This window comes from Microcebus murinus, chromosome 1, assembly GCF_040939455.1.
Source record: "Microcebus murinus isolate Inina chromosome 1, M.murinus_Inina_mat1.0, whole genome shotgun sequence".
Taxonomy (NCBI): Eukaryota; Metazoa; Chordata; class Mammalia; order Primates; family Cheirogaleidae; genus Microcebus; species Microcebus murinus.
The window spans coordinates 78,363,954-78,376,735 of NC_134104.1; the positions used below are offsets into that span (position 1 = coordinate 78,363,954).

At 35.2% G+C, this 12,782-nt stretch overlaps 1 protein-coding gene across 3 annotated transcripts in view; it reads right to left on the minus strand.

Annotated features, from left to right (window-relative positions):
* VPS8 (VPS8 subunit of CORVET complex) overlaps nucleotides 1-12,782 on the minus strand; it is a 216,251-nt gene that overhangs the window by 91,205 nt on the left and 112,264 nt on the right. For all 3 annotated transcript variants that reach the window (XM_076003376.1, XM_076003373.1, XM_076003368.1), the window contains exons 28-33: nucleotides 11,816-11,887; nucleotides 6,900-7,019; nucleotides 5,790-5,846; nucleotides 3,359-3,441; nucleotides 2,444-2,528; nucleotides 1,484-1,582 (exon numbers count right to left, since the gene is read on the minus strand). In XM_076003376.1, the coding sequence (XP_075859491.1) occupies nucleotides 1,484-1,582; nucleotides 2,444-2,528; nucleotides 3,359-3,441; nucleotides 5,790-5,846; nucleotides 6,900-7,019; nucleotides 11,816-11,887 (516 nt within the window). The remainder of the gene's footprint in view (nucleotides 1-1,483; nucleotides 1,583-2,443; nucleotides 2,529-3,358; nucleotides 3,442-5,789; nucleotides 5,847-6,899; nucleotides 7,020-11,815; nucleotides 11,888-12,782) is intronic.

Consider the following 12,782-nt stretch of genomic DNA (forward strand, 5'->3'; position numbering starts at 1 on the left):
AAATAGTCAGCAAAAATAATTGTTGTGTAGCAAAAATACTTCCTGCTTCTCCAGCTTAAGTTTTCTGCTGAGTAATTTGTTTGCTCATTGATTAATTCATCACATTTCACATAAGGCAGAGAGATACAGCTTCATTTTTGGATGTCTGGAGCCCATGTGCTCACACCACTGTATAATGCAGATGAGGTGAAATGAAAAATGAACCATAAAGTAAATATGCGACTTGAAGAGGATGACGAAAAAGAACATGAAATGATTAAAGGAAAAATATATAAAACTCAAAATTGGAGAAGGTCTTGGGTTCTTTTGCCAAGATACAGTCATCTTGTTGCTAGCAAGAATATGACAACATTAAATAACATATGCCATGTTCTCAATCCTTTATATGAGAGTGTGGAAATTACTTCAGGCAACACGTCTCATGACCAACTCTACCACCTTTCAAGCCAGATGTTTCTCAGAAGATGCTGTTCACATTTCTAAGCTTTCTAAACTTTACAACCTTCAGGAACTAAAACCAAGTATTCTTATCACATGCAATGTTTCTCAGAGATCATCCTTTCTTCTACTTTTTAATAACAATAAAAACTTTTAAAATATGTTGAATAATCATCTTTCATTACATCTCTAAATCTATCACTTGACCCTTGCTATGAGAATTTGAGGAGAATGAAACTCTGCAGATATAAATGTTATTTTGAACACTAGGATTACCTCAGTATCTTTCCTTACTATTTTTTAGTAATCAGAAATAAACACAATAGAATATACAAATAACATAAAAATAAACATAAAGCAGAATAGATTTCAACAAAACTGCTAGCTCTGTTGGTTTCCAAGGTAAAAAAGTATGTTACGAACATAAAGAAACTAAAGCAAGGAGTGATTTTGGAGCCCCTTTTCAGAATACATTCTGATCACATGCTTTTCACACATATAGTCTCCCTATTTGGAAATCTATAAGCAGGTTTTTTAAAAAGGACTTTTTGTTTTGACACTGAAGTCAACTCTTAAATTCTTATAAAACAGCATGCATAAACAAAAGCAGAGAATCAGCTGACCAAGCTAGGTCAGAATCATTGTCCCATTACATAAGGAAGGGAAAAATACCAGAGAGAAACTCATTGCAGTAATTTTTCTAAAAGTCCATTGAGTGATTGGAGGGAATGACTCCCATTATGTTATTAGGAAAGAAAGATCCACAGTACTCTTAGAATCATTCTAAGAACTGTGTAAAAACCCACTAATATTCCAATTTGTTACTAGCTGATCGAACGTGGGCTATTTTCAGAAGTCATAACATAATAAATTAGGTGTGACATAGGCTTTAGAAATACAAATATGAAGTAGAAAAAATTACACGAAAAAGACTACTCCTCAATTAAATCAATAATATGATACCTGCCAATGCCTAGTTAGCATAAAGTTAATTTGGGTTAAGTGACCATTCAAATAAGCTTAAAAAGTTTTATTGAATCAGTACCTCAATATGATCCATTGCTTTCTGCCATACAGACTGCTTTTCCTCTGCACTGTGTCCAGGAATGGATAAGATATTGTGAATGTAATTAAAGACTTCCTCCTGAAGAGCACAAGACAATATAATTTATCCATTCATTCACTTAAGCAATATTTATTTAGTCACTACTATCTGTACCAGTTGTGGTAAATAACTATTAACATTATTTGAAAATGGGAAATTATTTAGAATAGTTAACTGATGAAAAACTGACACTAAAATGAGTCATTGTTCAAAGCTTAGTATAGAATTTTAGAAGCAACAAACCTGTACTGATTAGTTTTGGTTTTAATTTACTAACTTTCAATGACCTAACGAAGGAATATCATACTTTTCTTTTTGGTAATCCCTGTCCACATTCTTAATTTCATCTTAAATCACTCTTACCCTTGTCTATTATGCTCCACCTATACCTTCTTTGCTTCATCTATATAATTTCTCTATTTAGTACCTTGAACATGTCAATTTTTTCCTTACCTCAGGTCCTTTGTACACACCATGCCCTAACCTGGAACACTCTTTCCTTGGCTCTTTGCTTGGCTGGCTCCTCAACTTCCAAAACTCAGTTTATATGTCACTTTCTCTGAGATTCTTTCCCTGGCCGCTTGGGATAAGTCAGTTCCTCTAAAGTTGGACCCAGTTTCTCTCCCCCAGCACTTATCACAATTTGTAATCATATATTTGGTTTTCTTATTTACTGTCAGTTTCCATCACTAAATTGTAAGTTCCAAAACTGCAGGAACTATAGCTGTTTTAATTATCAACGTATACTTGGCTCATAGCAATCACTCAATTAAAAACCTGGTGAATAAAGAAAACCTTGGCTCAGCAAACACATGTCCAAATATTTCTACTGAATAGTTATTTCTACTCAATAAGGAGGGAACACTGAGTAAGAAAGAGGCAAGCAGTCTCTTAACTCACCTCTCTCAATGGGTCACGTAAGTAGCAATCAATAATTTTGTCATATTGGTGTTCTCGTTCATACATGAATTCACAGATTTGATAGCTAGAATGTAAAAGAAAAACTTCAATGTACCAAACAGGCAGGTGGTTAATTAGCTTATTTTTATAAGAAGTTTACTCAGACACACAGGTTAGTAATAAGACAAACGAATATAGTAGATGTGATTTCTTCTGTTAAAGTTATGTTAAATATCTAAGGGAGATGAGTATCTGCCATTTCTCTACCTATAGGTTTAAGGTGCTGCTAAATATTATGTTTGTTTATAAGAAATTTCAAAGCTGGGTACAAAAAAAAAATTAAATCAACATAAGAAATAGTCAATATGTTAGGTATCAATTGATAATTTGTAAACATTTTATGTAAAGTTTCTTTGTTCAGAATTAAATCTCAAAACATTCAACAAACTAGATAAATAGCAGTGTTAAGTCTTATATCTTAGTATTATAAATACTAAGTATTATAAGTATTATAAATAATAAGTATTATATCTTATTTTTATATTATCTTATATTTTCTATGTCAAATTCTGCATTGTTTCTAAAATATTTAATGGTCAAAAGTCTATGAAATACTATAGAAATATTAAAAAAAATCTAAAATAATAAAACAGCATAAACTACTATTCCACTTTCATATCAAAACAATTGTACAAACACTTCAAATTTACCCTGCCAATTTCTGCAAATTTAAGTAACTTCTGGAATTCAATAGAAAGGCAAAAACTTTTGCAATTAGGTTTTTGTTGTTGTCATTATCTGTATAACCTTTCCTAATTAAAAAAGCAGGAATGCATCAATAAACTGGACTTCAAGTTAGAGAAATGTAATTAATAGTTCTGTAGAAAACTAATATATGGCTGCAAAACAACTTACAACTCAGCTTTTTCTGCCATACGGATGAGCCGACTCTCTTCAAATTGAACTATGCCTCCAGCCTGCAGCAATTCTAAAAGGACCTGAACATTTAAAATAAATGAATGAGAACACTTTGGAATTTACTAGCTCTTTAAGAGTACATTCAGCCATGCAGACTATAATTTTATTTTTTTTCTTTTGCTTTCATTACTTGATGATATTTTGGCTTGCTTTCACATATGGAAGGGGTAGACTGACCTTATAATGTTGATCATATTATAGTTATGTCTTAGAAAAAGATCAATGGCTATGCTTTTTAAACATGGAAGGAATGCCACAGTGTTTGCAAATAAGCCCTTAGGACACTGAACTGACCCTCCACTAAGCTGAACATGTCTGCATATATCTTTTTAAGAAATGAGTTTTTGTCTCACTTTTATGTCTTATGGTTCTCTAAAAATCTGTTGTCCACAGGTAGTATTGATGCTTACATGTTAAATTTTCAACATTAACCATTGAGATTTTTCATAGCAGCACTTTTCAAAATAGGCAAAAGGTAGAAAATATCAAAATGTCCATCAATGGATGAATGGATAAACAAAATGTGGCATAAACATACAATGGAATATTATTTAGCCTTAAAAACAAAGAAAATTCTGATACATGCTACAATATGGATGAACCTTGAACACACTATGCTAAGTAACATAAGCCAAACACAAAAAGACAAATACTGTATGATTTCATGAATACTTTCATGAGATATCTAATGTAGTCAAACTCATAAAGACAGAAAGCACAATGATAGTTGCCAGGGGATAGGGGAGGAGAGTGTAAGGAGTTATTGTTTAATGGGTATGGTGGCTCAGTTTGGGAAGATGAAAAATTTATTGAGATGGATGGTAATGATGAGTGCACAACAATGTGAATGCCACTGAATTGTACACTTAAAAATAGTTAAAATGGGCCGGGCGTGGTGGCTCACACCTATAATCCTAGCACTATGGGAGGCTGAGGTAGGCGGATTGCTCGAGGTCAGGAGTTCGAAACTAGCCTAAGCAAGAGCGAGACCTTGTCTCTACCATAAATAAAAATAAATTAATTGGCCAACTAATACATATAGAAAAAATTAGCTGGGCATGGTGGCGCATGCCTGTAGTCCCAGCTACTCAGGAGGCTGAGGCAGAAGGATTGCTTGAGCCCAGGAGTTTCAGGTTGCTGTGAGCTAGGCTGACGCCATGGTACTCACTCTAGCCTGGGCAACAAAGTGAGACTCTGTCTCAAAAAAAAAAAAAAAAAAATAGTTAAAATGGCAAATTCTATGTGATGTATATGTTACCACAATAAAATAAAGCAAGAATATTGAGGGTCATTCAATTACTTTTTACCAAACTAAGTGGCTGAAATGAGGGGGGTCCACATTACTATTTGTATTCAATGTAATTTAAGAGTAACCAAGGGATGAAAAATTACCTATGGGATACAATGTACAATACTCAGGTCATGGGTCACCAAAAGCTCAGACTCCACCACTATGTAACATATACACATGACAAATTTCAACTTGTACCCCCCCAAATTTATTATTTTTTTTAATTAAAAAAAAAAAAAAAAAGAGTAACCGAAATTTCAACAGCTGTTCTCTTTCCTAAGATAGTCTACAGCAGTCACTGGGCCACAGGTATGCAAAGAAAGGGTCACTATTGCTATCCTGTGGTCTTTAGCTGAGTCTCAAGTTCCCAGCTGTGCATTATTACTAGAAAAAAAAATCAGCACAGCTCTCAAAGTACTTAATTTTTGTAGTTTACCTACCTGACCAAGTCTGGCTATCAATACTAAATGGGTTTATACTCTTAGTGCTCACGATTACAGTGGGTAAGCTTCTAAAGACTCCTACTCCTAGAAATGACCCTCAAGAAAGTGGCATAAATAGAAAGAAATAGTAATCAAATAGTTATTTTCTCACAATAACTAGTGGAGGAACAGATGAATTCTAGTCTCCAGAATGGTCAGCCCTACTGCAGTGAGGTTTTAGGACACTCTCAAAAGTTAAGTGTGCCAATACTGAGGATCCTACAGCTTTTCTGATTCAGGACCATAGCAGCTAGCAGAGGTTACCAGATCAATGACACTGAAGGAATGCAGGATATAAACAAGTGCTAACCGTGGCTATGTACTGCAGAAGGATGAAATATTCTCTTTGACATCATGGTGAAAGCAAGACAGGTCCAGGCTACCTAGGAATTTAGTTTGATATAAGCTCCTTATAACTGTACTTCCAACAACCATCACTCTATTTTCTGGTTGCCACTAACTTCAGCTTAGTATTTGGGTTTGGCACAAGTCATTCTCCCTTATGTCTGGCGAGATCTAGCACAGAAGAGTTTTTTCCAGTTTACTCTGTTTTTTTTTCCCATCCTTTAGCAAAAATAGTTCTAGTAGTTCATACCTGCTGTCGTTCAGAGTGTCGGGAGTCATCGTCAGGACTACAGAGAAATTCAAGGACCTGGCCAAGGAAAAAGTATTTTTTATTTGATACCAGCACTCAAACCATAACACTGTCTTAATAAAAACAATAATTAGCCTTTCAATATCACCAATTTGTTCCCATTCAGCTATAACAAATACCACAGGTGTACAGTACCTCCCCAACTGATTGGCCTAGTACATGAAACATCAGGCTCAGATATGCTAACAATTTGAGTCTTACACACATATTTCTATACTTTTAGAAACATAACTAGAAGGCAGTGTTATCTATATACCTTATCTTTACATTCCATGATACCATGGACCAAACAAAGCATGGACTTAGGAGTTAGGCCACTTGAATTTGAATACTAACCTTATTAATACTTAACAAGAACATTTATTACTAATAATAATACTTATAAGTATGATGTTGGATAAATTAATCTCTCCAGGCTTTGGTTTCTTTATATGTAAAATGGGGGTAACTGTCTCTATTTCAGAACTGCTGGGAGGATTGAGTTCACATATACATATAAATAAAGCTTTGGAACAATGTCTGCCACTGTTAAGTGCTCAGTAAATGCTAGTCATTATTAGCTACTTTCTCCAGTCAAAAAATACTTTCTTTGCCACCTATAGAAATGTAGGAAATATTTAACTGGAATTAGGAGGTATCTTCAGAGTCAGTCATTTGTAAGTAAATTCAGATTTTCCAAAAGTAATCGCTTTTTCAGTAGTTGGTCATCATAGTCTTACTACCAGTGAGATGGAATACTTAAATTGGAAAATTCTTGAGCAAAGAATTCTACATAATTTAGATAAACAGAATAAGTGAGAGAACAGAATTCTCTATAAACCAATCTCCACAAAACCATACTCTCATGATATCAGGATACTAGGCAAAGTCATACTACTTGGAACACATCATGAAGATACACACACCCCTATTTAGATCAGAAACCTGAACAGGCCTCTCCTTGATAAGACATTTATTCAATAGCCTGTCATATTAAGAAACAGTGTAATGCAGTGAACTTTGTACAGTAAACAGAAGACATTTCTAGTTCTCATTGTTAAAGACACTTACCTGATCAAAAAGCGTTCTATTTACGAACAAGGTATTGTCAGGCTTTGCAAGCTGCCGAGCGAGGAATGTAAAGAGACACCCTACTTGTGAGGGAGTAAAATCTGAATTCTCCACCATAACCTGATGAGCAAAATAGACCATTTATTCAATAGACCATCTGGCTTGATGCAAAAAAAACCATATACAATTAGAAGGGGGGAAAAGCCTCATTACTGAAGACACATGAAAAGATTCTTTTATAGACTCTGCAACAATTGAGTTCAATACCATTTAGAGAAGAAATACAACTACTCGCATACTCTAACAGGGAAACAATTTAGTGGTTTTGGGCATTTTTCTAGCACAATTTGGATGAGAACTGAATTGTCAGAGATGTGGATGTAGGATTTCAAAGAAATATTAATTATGTTTCCCTCAGGAATTCTTAGATAATCCTATTAAAATTAAATTTAAATTAAATTTAAATAACTCTATAAAAATCTGTCCATCCACAAGGGAAGAGAACTGCTTTGAGGTTTAAAAGTAAGATAACCTGAGAGTGAAGGTATCGCAGAAAAGAAGTCAGCTATTGCACACATCAATAAAATGAATGGCCTCTGCCGTGTCCACAAATAGTTCCTTGAACAGATGGTTTTGTATAATGGGCTTTTTACAATCACACACAGTTATCAAATCACAGTCATTCCTGTGCTTTAACTCAGCTCTCATCTCCTGAGTACCCACTATGTGTGAGATGCTAAGGTGCCTTTAAAGGAATTAGGAACTAGAAAGAGAGACAGATAAACAAATCTTAAATAAAAGGTATAATGTGATCACTGCTATTTATAAAGGCAGAAATGATTATGGAAGCACAGTGGAGAAAATTTAGTTCAACTGGTTAGAGAGGGAATTTGAAAAGAAATGAGAAAAATAGCTTTTAAGCTAAGTTTTAAAGCCCATGCAGAACCTTTGACAGGAGAAATGTCAGCAGAGAGGGTAAACCTAGCAGAGAGAAGAGTGTGATCAAAAGCACAGACATGGGAAAATACGAGCTTGTTAGGGGGAACTAGAATTTTTAATAGAATGCAGTAGCATGCAAAAGGAGGGAAAAATTAGACTGAAAGAAAAGATTAGGCCTCAAATGTCAGCCTAAGGAATCTGAAATTTATTCCACAGAAAACTTGGGAGCTACTAAAGGTGTTCAACTCAGGGAGTTGATTATGGTCTGTACTGTGCTTAGGGAAATTATCCTGTCAGCAGTGTACAGGATAAAGCAAAGGAAGGAAGAAACAGAAGGCAGGGAGACCAAGATGCAAGTCACTGCAGGGGTCCAGGGAGAGATGAAAGGTTTCTGAACTTTCAGAATAATGAAAATGGAAGGAGGAACGGGTGCAAAAGACACTGCAGAGAGAGGTGAAACAGACAGGCCTTCCTATGGGTGGAAACACGTGGTTAAAGGAGCAATAAAAAATGGCAGATTTTGAGCCTAATTGGCAGGTGGGATAATGATGCCATTAACAAAGAGAGAATGCAGAATTCTGGGAAGGAAGATCACATATTGCTTTGGGCTTGCTGAATTCATGGGCTAACTCTACAACAAATTCGTGTTTAATACCCTGGCACATCTATTAAAAAGTCCCAAGTTCCTGCTTTCTATCTTCCATTCAAATATAAAGTATAAGATTTCTCCTATTATAAAACATTTCTTAGCTTTTGACCTACCTCTTCTTACTTTGCTAGCAGTATATACCTTTCTTTTACCCTTCCTACTTTTAGTCCAGTAATCTACTTGCATCATCATTACTAGAGTATGTAGACATCTCGAGTTAAAAAAAACTCTCTCATAGACACACATGCACACACAAATTCCAATACATAATATTCGAAGAGCTTTCTTAGCTTTAAAGTACTCAGTCATCACTCCTTTTCAGTCTGCAGGTCCCTTTTCTAGGACTCAACTCTTGGGGTTCAGCTAGTGCTCTTCTGTCTCTTGCCCTTCTTTTTGCTCTATAAGTGTAAACTCCTAAATTGTCTTATTCCATACACATCTTTTGAGAAAATAGCTTTAACCCACAGCCAATTCCTTTGCCACCTCGGTGACTATCTAACTGATTATCATCCTACAAAGTCTCTATTTCCTCTCTTTGACCTAGTTCAGCGACCATGCCTACAAAATTTTCTGGCCAATCTTGTAAAAAGTCACAAATACACAGTTTTTTCCCTGTCTGCAGCCATTCTGCACACATAATAATGCTCATTTTCCTGTTCTCTGGTCACTGCCTATACTCTCCCTGGAACCTCAGAAGTAGATTTTAACAAATTAGTACACCTCTAGAACAAGAAATGAGAAAAATAATCTCAAAAGTTCATTCTTCATTGACCCAGTGTAAATATTTTGAAAACCATATACAAGAGTGGCAATTCACCAACAGTAATAGTTAAGTACTTTATGGAGTTTTACTCTCTGCATTTGTATTATACTTCTTAGTATTGTTTAAAGTAACTTAGAGTTTTAAGTAACTTGGAGTTTTAAGTAACTCAAACTCCAATCTAAACAACTCACAAACTTTTCTTAAAGATATACTAGATTCCAGGCACTGTCTTGGATATGTTCTAGGCAAATTAAAACAATGACCTAAAAAAAAAAGAAAATATTATAATAATCCTCATGGTCTCTATCTTCAGGAAGCTCAGGTTCAGATGGGAAAATAAGTACACAATTATGACACAGTGTGCAAAGTGTGTCATAAAGTGTTGTGTAAACATAGAGAAGGAGCAACTAATCAACCTAGAAGTGTTGGAAAGGATTCAAAGAGAGTTTCTCATGGATGACATTTAAGTTAAGTCTTATAAAACGGTTAGGAATTTGCCAGTCAGTGAAAGGGAAGGAAAAGGCACGACAAGCTGAAAGAAAACCCCTGCAAAGAACATAAACCATGAAGATGACACAGAAAGTTTAGTGAATTCCAATAATTTGATATGGTTGAGGAGTATATAATAGAGGGTGTGTGTAGGGGTGAGGAGCTGGGTGGGAGAGGGGAGGAACAATTATACAAAAATAATCAGAGACCAGCAAACATAAAAGAATCTTTGATGTCATGTTAAACAGTTTAGATGGGTATGGCAGGAACTACCATGTTTCCCCGAAAATAAGACCTACCCATAAAATAAGCCCTAGCAGGATTTCTAAGCATTTGCATAATCTAAGCCCTACCCCGAAAATAAGACCTAGTGATGGGCGTGGCTATGCAGCGTATCTGCACAACCCATGCATTTCGTTGTGAAGCGGTAAAAAAGACAAGTAGCCCTTTTCATCTGCCCCATCGTGACAGCTACTATCCCAGAGGTGACCAGAAAGGTGCGGCAGCCCCACCAACAAAGTCAGCTCCCCCTGTCAGGTCCCGGCCATGCTGTGCGTGCTAGCAAGCCGAAGCTTTGAGGGGAAAATAACACATTCCCTGAAAATAAGCCCTAGGATATCTTCTTAAGGAAAAATAAATATAAGACCTTGTCTTATTTTCGGAGAAACACAGTACTACTTATGCTCCAACATCTATTCTTCCCTCCTAACTTAAAAACAGAAAGCACGTGGTTACCAAGAATATAGACAACGTTTCTGTCACTCTTAGCAGCTAAGGGGCCATATATCTAAGTTTGTGGCATTATGATATAAGCAGAATTGTAGTACACAACTTTTAACAAGTTTCCTTAAAGAAAGGGAAGACTTTCTTCTACATCTCTTTCTACATTCAGGCTGGCTAGAAGGCAGAGATAATGGTTGGAGCCTGCATGTGGCCATCTTGGAACAAAAGACGCAGAAGGAATCTGCACTCTTGATAAGATTGTTAAGCCACTCTACTAGATGAGGTTGCCTACTTCCAGACTTCTATGAGAAAAATAAATTCCCATCACAAAAAAAACTATCATTTTGAGTTTTCTCTCATTCACAGCAGAACTTAATTCCAACTGACCAATAGGGAACCACAGAAGAATATTAGGTAAAGGAGAGGCAAGATCACAAATTAAAGGATTAGGTTAGGAACAGGAAAACCACTAAGGAAGGTATTTTGGAAATCTAGGAGAATATTCTCCATACTAGCCACTGGATCAACTGGCATTATCTGAGAGCTAGGCAATCTATTCTCATATTCATCACTGTCTAGCTCACTAGGTTAATAGATAGCTCAAATGAGATAATGTACATAAACATGCTTTGGAAATTATAAAGAACTATCATAAGTATAATACATTGATGTTATGCAAAACTAGAAAACATTTTAATTCTGGTCTCTTATCCAAAATAATCTAAAAGTCATTAAAAGTAAGAAACCTCCATTTTATAGCCAAATGGACAGAATGAAAACTTAAAGTTTTCAACTACAAGAGGAAACTGGCCTGCTTGAAGTCATGTAGATGAAAAGGAAAAGAACCTGTCTCCGCATTCATTCATTAGCACTAGCATGAATCTCAAAATAGCTTTTTGCTGAACCTAATTATATTTAGATTGGGATGATCTTCTCTACGTGCCTCAAACCATTCTCAAGTGCCACCCATCATCTCAGTGCCATGGTAAAGTATGGCACTACCTTAGCAACAAAGTGATGTTGGCATGAGACAAAAGAAGATTCTTCACATTATTTTCTCAAAGCACTCTCAAGTTAGACTCTATTATTACACATAATCATATTAATATAGCAATTATCACAATATGCATTTCTCAAGGGCAGTATCCTCTATCCTGGTATCCAGTTTGAAGGCAAGATATATTAATTTTTTAAAATTCAGCTCTTGAGGACAAAGATACCATAATAAAATTTTAAGATATGATTGCAACATATCACTTCGCTATACAAGATTACTTTGTAATCTGCTATAAAACAGTTCAATTATCTTAATATAAATTTCAATATAAAGACACGTATTCTTTGAATACTTACTTTCAACAAAATATCTACAATTCGCTGTTGATATTCCACAGCTTGCTTGTCATTTTTAAAATCTTCAAAAGTCTAAAAAGGAGAAAGAAATTTTAAAAAGTAATTACCATTTGCACATTTTTAAAGGAAACAAGTTATTGAAGTCTTATTAATAAAATCCAAGTAAATTCCCAAATAAGTTAACTATTCCTCATTAGGTTTTTTCTTTCTTTTTTTTTTTAGATACAGGATCTTGCTCTGTCAGCCAGGCTGGAGTGCAGAGGAGAAATTATAGCTTACTGTTAAACTCCTGAGCTTAAGTGATCCTCCCACCTCAGCCTCAGCGATAGCCAGTACTACAGGTGTGCAACATCATGCCTGGCAATGTTAAAATTTTTTATAGAGTCAGGGTTTTGCTATGTTGCCCAGGCTGATCTCAAACTCCTGAGCTCAAGCAATCCTCCCACCTCAGACTCCCAAAGTGCTGGGATTACAGGTGTGAGCTACTACACCCAGCTAAGGTTTTTTCCTATACACCTTTAATGATAAGTTATTTTTAGTGAATCAAGTAGAAAGCTCATTTAATATTGCGTGGTATTCCAAGACTTTAACAAATCAATACGTGTCAAAATTTGAGAAGGAAAGGCAGGCAATATCCAGAGGCAAAGAAAAAGAGAACACTAGTGGCAAAAGGAAATTTGGGAGCAAAAGCTTTGGGAGAAATTTGGGAGAAAAGAAGGATGAAATACCATATACTCAGGCATCATTCAGTCTATGTCATTTGGAAATAACTAAGACATCATAGTTCATTAACTGTCATAAAAAATAATTTTCATAATTTCCATGACAATTAAGAAAAAAATGTCCAAAGATAGGGATTTAAAAAAATTATTATAGTAAAACTGTTGAAATGTTAAAATTCTTAAGCCTATGTACAAGGAATATTAATAGATATCCTATTCTCAAAACACTGTCAAGTACAGTACTT